Source organism: Geospiza fortis, unplaced genomic scaffold (assembly GCF_000277835.1).
Source record: "Geospiza fortis unplaced genomic scaffold, GeoFor_1.0 scaffold154, whole genome shotgun sequence".
In the NCBI taxonomy this organism is placed as follows: Eukaryota; Metazoa; Chordata; class Aves; order Passeriformes; family Thraupidae; genus Geospiza; species Geospiza fortis.
Window position 1 is genome coordinate 2,820,799 of NW_005054397.1, and position 11,168 is coordinate 2,831,966.

Below are 11,168 nucleotides of genomic sequence, written 5' to 3' on the forward strand. Positions count from 1 at the left end.
CACGGTGTGAAAACTATGTGTAGAGCTGGTTCTCTCACTTCAAGAAATTATACAGCAAAACTAGAAAGGGACAGAGAAGAGCACTGGGAAGGATTGAAAGTACAGAGCGGTTTCGGAATACAGATCGCCCCCGAAGAACAGTCCAGGAAACAGGTGGTTCAGCCGGCACACGCTGCGAGTCCACAAAATCACCAGCGGACAGAGGAGAAGAGCATGGACTGACCCTTCACTGCCACTCACAGTACAAGAACTACCACTGTGGGGTGTCAAATGAAACCAGATGCAAAAAGGAAAAAGAAGCCGGAGCCGGGGCTGCGGGCGGCGCCGATCCTGATCCCGCCCCGCGCTGGCGCTGCCCTAGGGCCGGCCCGCCGGGAAGAGTTGGACTCGGGGATCCTTACGGGTCCCTTCCAGCTCAGGATATTCAGTGATGTTACGAAGGGCCGCTCCCAGCTCGGCCGCAGGTGTGCTCCGGGGCCCGAGGAGCAGGTAAAGGCAGCCGGGCTGGCGCTGGGGCCGTTCTGGAGCCACTTCCCAGAGGGCAGCACGGGACCGGGAGCGGCGCGATACACCCAGTGATTCTCCTCGCACCTGCGTCCTGATGTTTCTCACCAGCCAATCTCTCACTTGAGTTCTCAGGCAGTACCCGACTATCAAGAGTGAAGCTCCCCAGCAATGGCAGGTAAGAGCAAATCCGGGTGAAAACGTTGCTCGCTCCAGGGTGGCTGCTGGGCACCTCAGGGATGGCGCCTCTGCCAGTTATGACACTGTCTTACTTTCCCAAATGACTGAAATTACCGCAGTGATGCCTTGGAAAACTCAAGTCTGTCTAAACACTCTGCCCAAGTGTCCTCAGCTCTATCAAAAGGGAAAAAAACTGGCAGGTTTGCAAAATCAAACTGAGCACTCTGGGGAGCTTGTCCATCTCCAGGCATTTCCTAGAGCCCCCTGTTTGCTGGCAGCTGGTAGGAACAGCAAAGAGGCAACTGCTCCTTATATTCCAGAATAACATATAGACAAGGGTTTAAAAAGTTTGTGCACATTAAATTTATGATTGCATTTGACCCGCAAGTTTTAATTGTCTTTTTCGCATAGCTCTTGTTTCATGGATACTGTGAACCCTTGTGAAATAATTGCACCTCATCATTTATGTTCAAAATGAGCTGTTGTTTCATCAAATATTCAGTTCAGTTTCTACTAATTTTCTGTGACACCACAAACTTGCCTGTCACTTGGCAGGTGTTTCTCCGGGCTGAAGCTGTGCACCAGAGAAACTGACCTCAGGAGATGCCTAAGTTTTTGCCTTGGCAGACAGGAAACTGGAGCTGCAAGTTTTTCAGACCCTGTCAGTTTCAATAATCCCTATAAATATTGCTCTCTGGTAAACTATAAACTACTACTGCGGCATAGAAAATGTTTCCTCTTTCCTTGTTGACTCAATAGGAGGGACAGTGTTTTGCAGATGTAGGGCACTGTGACTTGCTATGGAACACCCCCTCTGTCCACTGAGTTCTGCCTAGGAAAGCCCAGTGTTGCACAGAACTGCTGGGCTGGGCACATGCAGCAATCAGTGCCTCAGGAATCACTCAGTGCTGCTGAGCAGGAGTCAAATGCTGCCACTGACACTCTGCTTTCACTGCTTCTGTGTCCTTGGGAAAAGGCACTACAGAAAGAGCCAGGAACGAGCCCCAACTCTACCAACTGTTCTACACCTGCCTCCTAGATTCCAAATGGTCTCCTGGTTTTCCTTCTGCCTCCAGGGAAAAAAGTCCTGATAGTCTATGCACATCAAGAGCCCAAGTCCTTCAATGGATCTTTGCTGAAGATTGCTGTGGAAGAGCTGAGCAAGCAGGGCTGCAGTGTCACCGTGTCGGATTTATACTCCATGCAGTTTGAGCCCAGAGCAACAAGGAATGACATTGTTGGTGAGCCCAGCCAAAATATGCCTCTCTCAAAAACCAGTGACTTGCAAGCCCCCTGTCAGGTATCAGAAGGCTGAAAAAAAGTCTCCTGAAATCTTCCCCATGCTGAATAGCCCCAGCTCTCAGTCTGTCTTGACAGGACAGGTGCTCCAGCCCTCAGGTCATCAAGAGATTAATGAGAAACTTATTTCATTAATAAGAAACTAATTCATGACCAGACATTTGCATTTCTACAAGGTCACTCCTGAACATGAACTTTGTATCACAGTGAGACTACTGACAGGAAGAAACACATTAGCACGTGTCCATAATCAGCCTCTAAAGTCCATTTCTCATGGAGAGGAAATGCCTTCAGATACCACTCTGGGGCTTGCTGGAGTTGAGTTCATGAGGCTACAGCTGCCCCTGTCTTCTGCTGGAGACTGATGATCTGCTCATGGAATCAGTAGAGCTGGCCAGTACTGGTTGCCCATCCCTTGGTGAATTTCCCAGTTTTAGAGGCTGGAAAGCAGGTCCCTAGTGCTTACAAGTGTAGGGTGGCCTCAGGAAGCCCTAAGGCAGAGGCAGAACAGTTCACAACATTTTCTAAAATCTTCCACCTCCATCCCCAGAGTCCTGAGGCGAGCTTAGGTCCTCATATTGCACCTCCTGCGTTGCTACAGGAAGGTGAAGCTTCAGAACTCTGAGACCCTACATGCCTCTCCTTTTGAAAATCAAGTGATCAACAGCTGGGATGGTGCTGAATAGCCAGCAAAGACAAGAATGTAGGAAAAATGAAAGCAGTAACTCAGTTTAAAACTGTGAATGGCAACCTGCACTCAGCTCTTATCTGGCACTGATACTGCACAGGGGGCGAGGAATGACTGATCATTTCTACCCACAGGTCACCTGCACAACTCAGAAGCGTTCAATTATGGTGTGGAAACCTGGGAAGCTTACAAGAGAGGAGGTTTGTCCAAAGACCTGGTTGAAGAGCAGAAGAAAGTGCAGGAAGCAGACCTGCTGATTTTCCAGGTCATTATTTTAAACAGAATTCAGTTGTGATGTTGACTTTAGGTAATGGTACAGTAAAAACTACAGATCTGTATACAATTATCTGGGTCATTATTACAGCAAATCCAGGAATTGAGTAGCACAATGATGCAGGTTGAAACAACAGCAAGGCCAGGAGCTCCCCAGCACTGGGCCAAACTTCCTGATAGATGCACAAAGACATATGTGACCATGGATGTCAGGCAGGCTGGCAGAAAGCAGAGGAAGGATCATTTCCTGGTCAAGGAGCTGGGGGCAGCCAGTGAAGTCAGGGAATTGGGTTTTCCCAAGTAGACTGTTCTCATTTGTTGCTGATTTGCAGAAACACTACTGGGAATTGATAACAGAGCTTTACAGCCCATCTCTATTCTCCACTATGCCAGCTCTGTCCCCTGTGTTTGCAAATCCCAAAGAACTGAGAAGGGAAATACTAGTCTTACATTTCTTTGTATTCATGTTAGCCTTTAGATATGTCTTGGTGGCATAATGTCAGCAGGCTTTGAAAACAAGTCTTTCCTATGATCCCCTGGCCTTTGTCACCAGAGCTGATCGCCAGATGTCCATCCTGCTAATAAGATTTTCGATTCTTTTGCATTTCAGCCACAGGAGACATAATTCTGTACAGTCTTAAATCTGAATTAAATGACACCCTCCTACTTCATCCTATTCCAACTTTATTCTGAATGGAAGCCCTCACATGCACCACAGTGTTGGTTTGCTGTAGATGCTCAGGTCTGGCCCTGAGGTTACCACAAACAGAAAGCACTTCAGCTTCTTTTGCCAGGCACAGTTACTACCTCTACTGACAGAGAGCTGGAGAAGGTACATACAGGATCTGAGCAGGTTCAGAGGACAGGATTAGTCCTGTAAACCAGGCCTAAGGGTGGCCCAGACTCTCTGTGCTAACCAGGTAATTTTCTCTTTGCCTAGTTTCCCTTGTTTTGGTTCAACATGCCTGCAATCCTGAAGGGCTGGATGGACAGAGTCTTGGTCCAAGGCTTTGCTTATGATTTGTCAAAGGTTTATGATGGTGGTTTGCTTCAGGTATGTTTTTGGAATTGTTTTATTAAGGTCAAGGCTTACACCATGTTCTATGGGGGCTTGTTCATTCTTTTCCATTGTAGTTGTTTGGAGCTCTCACTTTTCACTACTCTGAAATAATGCTTTGGTAAGATGTTGAATGATTTTCTGGGTTGTTCACACTGTCTGGAGGTTAAGAAAATAAGGAGACTGCAGCATTTCCTAAATATTTAAGCGATCTCCTAGAGATCTTTATTGGCCTGCTTTGTGGGGTTTATCATTTATTAGGAGTATCAGAGTGTACTGTGGTAGCACACAGCTTGCAAACAGTTTGAATTAATTCATTTCCAATAATTACTGTCTTCCCACCACTATAGGATTCCTCTTATCTGTATTGACTGACACACTAGGTGTCAAAGTCCTGTTCTGGGATTAGATGTCAAAGGTTGGAGTTGAACTATAAAACTTAATCTGAGATCTGAAATACTCAGAGTATGAGCCTCTGTCACAACTATCTACTTTGAACCTTTTCGTCTCTGTAGCTTTTAATTTGGCAAGAGGCAAAATGTGTGTCAAATCATACATTTTTGATTGCTCACTGAACTGGGAATATCCCTGGAAAATTCTGGCCCACTATCTCTGATAGATCCTATTTGGTAACAAATGCAGTACCAAAAAGCAATCAATATTAGTTTCACATTTATTTCACTGTATGTTAATCTCTGTTTGTTCTGATGTTCTTAACAATTTCAAACATTTCAGTTTCTTTAAGTTTCAGAAATGGCTGCCTTGCTAACAGAAATAGGCGTAATCCCCAATGATCACAGCTTCAGATGGAGAACAGGCTCAGGATATTTTGGATACTGCACTGGAAAAATGTTAGTTCGATTACAGAAGATAAAGCTGAGATGAGAGAAGCTGAGCACATGGCTAATACCATAATCACAGGAGCACAAGAAACAGGGTGGTTAAGCAAGCCCAAATTTGAAGAGGGACTTTAGCAAAAAATTTGTGCAGTCAGAGAGGACAGGAATAGAGATTTTCACCGTAACAGAGGGCTTTCCAGCTACAGTTTGCCAAATATTGCATAAGGAAGAAAAAGGATCAGCCCTCCTTCACACAAGGGTGTCAGACACATAATTGGTTTTCTTTTTAACCCATCTCTTTCCAAAGCCCAGACACTCAGTACATTGATGTAATTGTACGACATCAATCTTTGCCTCAGAACTGCCAGTCCTTAGAACATCTGGGAAGGAAGTGGATACCCCCTCTTCTAGAAATTCATGCACTCCAGGTTCCCCCAAATATCTTTGGAACTATACAGCCACTCTTCTTAAACATGTCTAACTCAAGCACCACTTTCCTAATTCTAGGACAAATTATCCTTGTTTTCTTTCACTACGGGAGGAAGCAAAGAGAAGTATGCAATCAGGGGTGATATTCGCTATCTCCTATGGCCCATGCAGGTATAATATATGAATATTTGGTTACTGTTTGCTTTAATTTTTACTATTCCAGCTATTTATAAACAATTGTTTTATTGATTATTTTATACAAAACATAATAAGAAATAATTAAGTTGCCTGTTCCAAGCATCTGCAGCTTATAAACTGGGCTCAAAAATCCTGAGATTACTTCAAAAGTCCATAGACGTTTAAAATTGTTTTATCCCCCTTCCTCCAGCCTGAAATCTGGGGAAAGCTTCTGCTGTCAGCTTTTCCAGTATCTCTGCTGTTACAGAATTTCCTTTAGCCCTAGCATGCAGGATTTCTGTTCCCCGTGGTTAGCCAATTTGTGAAGGATGCCATGATCTCCTCCCCACTGCAGTTACCAGCTCCTCACCCCTGAGGAGCTGTCCAGCTGCACAGCTCACAAGTAAATGTGACAAAAACATGAAACACAACTCTGAATTCAGAACCACACAGAGAGAAAGTGGCAAGCTGAACTTCCACAGGCACTAGCCTTCATGCAGGATCATATGGCTAAGCCAGAGGCAAAAGCTTAAAAACCAAAACCAAAAAAAATATTCAAGAAACCAACATGGAAGTAGATGTGAAACATACTGCAGTTCAGGAACAATCTCAGGAGGTTCAAACCGGACAATGAATTTTAGACTGTCCCTTATCCTTGCAAATTGAACATACAGCATCCAAAGGGGACAGTCCTATATGTTTAACAGCAATTTAGTTTCCTTCTCCTGACAAATGCACAGATTTAGAGAACCTGACTGATACTGGGTCAAAGAAACAGAACAGACTTGAATCTTCCATGTTCTTCAAATGAAAGTAAGAGCAAATATTTCCTGAGGCATTTCTTTCTTTTTTTTTTTTTTTTCATCCAGCATGGAATCATGCACTTCTGTGGTGTCAAAGTGCTTGAACCTCACATCTGTTATGCTCCAGAGAATGTCTCTGAGGAGAAGAGGAAGGAGATGCTGGCTGCCTGGAGCCAACGTCTGAAGACTCTTTGGAAGGAAGAGCCCACAGACTGCTCTCCTGAGTGGTATTTCAAGTAGTGTTCAGGTGCAAGACTACAGAGAGAAGATTTTCTTTTTCTCCATTCTTTTTGATGCTCTATCTAAATACCTGAACACTAATCTCCTAATTCAAATATATTTTAAGAATCTTGAATGCTACATCTAGCAGTTTAACTGGCAACATGGTATTTATCTTCAGTGATTCCCAAGAGATTCCCTTCAAGGATGGGTGCAAAACTCCTTGTGTTGTTCTCCTTGCTCGCATAAACGGTGTCATCCTGCCTCCTTGTGGTTGATAACACACATGATATTTCATGGCAGATTATATCATTGCTGCTTGTGAAACAGTAAAGCACATGGCCAAGCTGATTTTAACATTTTCTTTTCCTTTACCAGGGAATATCTTGCCCATACACAGCTCGTCATTTAAAAACCACTTGTCATTGGTTGTGAGAGCTCCACATTCGTGCCTTGGAGCAACAAAACCAGATCATGAGTAGTATTGCAAAAGTATGTACAGTTGCAAAGTGTCTTAAAGAGCTGGAAAGCCTTGTGCGCAGGTCATGCTTTTAGACATATTTACAAAGCAATGTTAAAGCCATAACAGATACCAGAAAAAGGAAAAAAAAAAAGGCAGATTTGGTATATTGATATATGCCTTCCTTAGTAGACTACAACTTCCATTTGTAAAGTATGCAGCTTCCTAAAATCAATGGGACTTCTCTATTTTGATTACCCTTTGTAGAGACAAAATGGAATCCTGTTTTTTTCCCGCCCTCTCACACCAATCAGATGCTCCATTTTTTCTCCCATATGAAGTGAAGGGCCACATCCAGCAGAGACATTTCCCAGGAAGGAAAGCTGCCCCAAGCTGTTGCAGATGTCTCCATGTGGGGCATGTGAGCCGAAGTTTTCAGGTTCCACAAGGGTGCTGCTGTTGCAATGCTTTGGAAGCCATCAGCTGTGCAGGGACAGTGGGTGTGAGCCAAGGGTTCTTCTCCTTGTGTTCCTGCAGGGCATTGTGCTGGGCTGCACGTGTGTTCTGACACATGCCTTTCCAAAACCCAGGAGAATTTTACCACATAGAAAACCAACAGAGACTCATCTGTGGTTAGTAAGGAGAGAGAAAAGAAGTGCCAGTATTGCTGTCTTAGCAGCACTGGAAATGTTACAGCCATTTTGAACTAAAGAATAATTATGCTAAAAGTCAAATGTCACCCTGCCAAAGCAGCATTGATTTCATGAGAATGAAACTAGAATTAGGTGAGTAACTTGTAGCTGCATTTCAGGCTGGGGAAAAGGGTGTAAAGGAATATGCTTTTCCACATTTAGTCTGGGGATTTATTTTTTTTGCTGGTGGTCTTGCTCTCCCACAGATGTCTAGGCAGCAATCTGATCTTTTTCTCTGACAATTTTTTACAGAAATCATGATAGTATTTCTTTTATTTGGTGTTCTGAAATGGCAGGTCAAACATGCTTGCAACTGCAGATCAATAGAGGAAAACAAACAGATACCCATCGGAACTACGTTACCAAGAAGCCTCATAGCCTAGAGAAATCAAGACTGATGTCTTGCAGTCAGTGCAAGGTGCCTTCAATCCAGGTTTTAAAAAAACTGACATTTAAAGCCAGGTGTAGTTCATTCTGTCATTTAATATTCTGTTCCTGAAGCAACATCACTGAGTGAGCTGCCTGCTTGCAGAGGAATATACTTTGTAATAAACTATTCATCAAAACTTTGTGCTGAAGAGAGAAACAGCCAATAACTAATACCATGCACAATGCAAGTACTACTTATTTTCTTTCTTTTTTTTTTTAAGAAAAATCCTACTGTGTTATTGGATATCTTAAAGCCTAAGAGGCTACATTCTACAGGAAAGATGCAAAGAATTTAAGCTGACACTACACTCAAGTCAGTACTGGATAATTGTCTCATCATTCTAAGAGTATTACAATGGTCAGTTTCATTCAGATTTCCTCTGAATACAGAGGAAGTCTGATATGTTTAGAAAACTCAGGAAGGAGACAAAAGGCCAGCTTCTTCCCTAGGATCATGGAGCCAAAACACCCTATAGCTTTCTCTGTATTGCCCTTGATAAAATAAGAAAGCATTTTGTTAACACCTAACAGAGAGAATAAACCAAGACCTAACCATCTTGTTCACATAACAGATTGCCAAAACTGCACATACACTTGTACCCCAGTGAGACATACAGAGCAAAGGTGGTTCTTCACTGGAATTCAATAATAATCTGTTGTCATCTTATTGCAAAGTTCCATACCTTCTCAGTGATTTCTGATGGGCAGCACCTCACAGCACTGACTCCTTCTTCCTCACAACACAACCAACAAACTCCAACTCTCTTCACAGCACAGCCAACAACCTCCAACTCTCTTTTGTAGCACTCGTCTTCACTGGACACAGCTGTGGCCTATTAAGGGCAGGCCTGTTCCTAATCTTTGGTGATTAGTACAACTGCAACTCCTCAGGTGTGAGACTACCTTCTCCATTTTTTTCTTATATTCTATCCCTTCACAAGAATCCAAGAGAAAATGAAATCCTCTCAATGTGCTCTACACATACACCCTTACATCTCTGCCATCTGTTGCTAGGCCACAGCTTAGCATCTATGGGAGATATCAGGTAGTGCTCTTTTGAGCTTAACTGCAGTCAGTCACCAACCACAGTGGTTCCAAAGGCCCTTGGAGCCTCCCATTCTGTATTCATACTCCCCAGGGGCATGCAACCCTTCTCCACAAGCATCAGCTCTGTTAGGTGCTGCAGTTTCTCCCACCTCAGCCCTCTGAGGTTTTAGAGAAATACAGTATGAGTTTTGGTGCACAGATGATGCGAAATTAGCTAAGATCACAGCTTCTTTCTCTAAAATCAGCTCTGCAGCATAATATTCATGTCTGTTGGACAACAGGGGGATCAATCAGACCTGATAATGCTTTACTTTTAGATTAAAAGGTACATTACAGAAAGGTTATAGACAAGTATTTTCTTGGAGTTTTGCCCATCAATCATCCCCCTCCTCAGAGTTCTGGACAGGGTATAGAGCCCCAAATTAATATTCCAGCATTGAGTCATTTCCAGAGCTGGAAACCTCCTGTGTGAGAGAATGCTCATCCTTGCTGGGCCAGGCAGACTGTTAAGCCAGGGACTGCTAGAGAATGATTATGCTCAGGTCCCTACAGAACTTGAAATTCATCACAGAAATGGAGAGGGAAAAGTCTCTAAAGAGATACCTGGCAGCAAACTACAGGAGGAGAGGAAGGAGACTTAATAATTAAATCTCTGTTGGCAAAGTATACTACTGCTGTACAGCCCTTAAAGTTAATGCCAGGAAAACAGATACAAGTCATCTTCCCATCATGGCACAAGCTTTACTGTGATTGGATTTTTAGTCAAGATTAAGGAATGAGGTAAGCATTCCAGGTACTTGGTCTAGCACTGTGGAGATTTGATGCTTTTTATTCATCATTTGATGCTTTTTATTCATTGTCCCTACAATTTTTCCAATGGTGCAATGGAACCTGCAAATTTCACACACAGCAGTTTTCATCCTGCTGGCAAAAAAATCAGCTATATGTCAAAGATGTGACCTCTAAGCACATGCAAATAGATAGCAATATCTCCCTGTCTTTGCCTAGTACATGCTGGCAAAACCACCCTGAATGAGACATATAACTTTCAAACCAAGCAATTTTTATAAATTCAGCCATCTCTCTTCCAGCCTTCAGCCCCATAAATAATGCAAAGCTCAAAATTAGAAAAAACAAATCAAAGGAAAACTCAGCAGTCAAATGCTACCAAAAGCTTCCTGTCATGTTTTGGGTTGCAGGGGAAGATCGAAACTGCACAATTGGCCTACCAGAGATACCACATCTGTTTTTGCATTTGCTTTATTTACCTGGTAACTGCCCCAGACTCTCTGGACTGCAGGTTCAATAATGCTCTCCTTGTGATACCTCACAGTGTGGATGGACACAAAATTGCTGCATTCAAACTACAGTGAGCTCAGTGTCACAATTCAGCATTTGGTCCTGAGTGTCCTCTTTACAGTAAGTGTGATCAGCCCTTGCATCAGGAGCTGTCAGAGCATTCAGCTCCTGTTCTCTCAATACCAGCTGATCCAGAATGAGTGGAAAACAGGAATGTGCTGGTCCTGCATCAGTTCCACTTGTTCCACTGTTAACTTTGTTTGCCCAGGGGAGACAATTGCACTCAGCATTTTTTTTGTCCCCCCAAGGTCTCGGAATGAAGCTGTTTATTCAGTTTGTCCATCACAGGGCAGTTTTGACATACTCATCAAGAGTATCAAAGAGAAAACTTCATCTTGGAAGTGATCACCAAAGTTGTCCTATCTCTCCAAAGTCACAGCCGCCCGCATCCTTCTGTGTCCCACCAGTCTTTCCCATGAGACACCTTTCAGAAACCTGGAAGGGAGGAGCCCCTGCTCCCGGCAGATGCACGTGTGGGCCAGCACAAGGCACAAAGCAGACAGTGCCATCCCTGGAAGAGCAGATAAGGGTAGATGGATGGTTTAGGAGCGCCCATACTGCATTGCTGGGCGAAATGAAGGACGAACTCTGTACTTGGAGAAGAGCAGAAACCCAGAATAAAAAAATAACATCCAGAGATGATGTAGGTGTCCCACGCTGTCACAGCGGCGGAGGCGCGCTCCCGGCCGAGCGCGGCCTCGAGCGGAGCCGGA

General features: G+C 43.8%; 1 protein-coding gene across 1 annotated transcript; it reads left to right on the forward strand.

Moving 5' to 3' along the window:
- Positions 1-393: 393 nt before the first annotated feature.
- LOC102038242 (ribosyldihydronicotinamide dehydrogenase [quinone]-like) lies at positions 394-6,611 on the forward strand. Its single transcript, XM_014308990.2, has 6 exons — positions 394-682; positions 1,761-1,925; positions 2,806-2,936; positions 3,885-3,998; positions 5,348-5,440; positions 6,316-6,611. Exons 1-6 carry the CDS (start codon positions 676-678, stop codon positions 6,487-6,489), a joined length of 684 nt encoding a protein of 227 aa, XP_014164465.2. The 5' UTR covers positions 394-675; the 3' UTR covers positions 6,490-6,611.
- The last annotated feature ends 4,557 nt before the right edge of the window (positions 6,612-11,168 follow it).

Coding starts and splice junctions, on each gene's coding strand:
- LOC102038242 (XM_014308990.2), top strand. Junction 1,926..2,805: donor AACAAGGAATGACATTGTTG/GTGAGCCCAGCC, acceptor TTCTACCCACAG/GTCACCTGCACAACTCAGAA. Junction 2,937..3,884: donor CAGACCTGCTGATTTTCCAG/GTCATTATTTTA, acceptor CTCTTTGCCTAG/TTTCCCTTGTTTTGGTTCAA.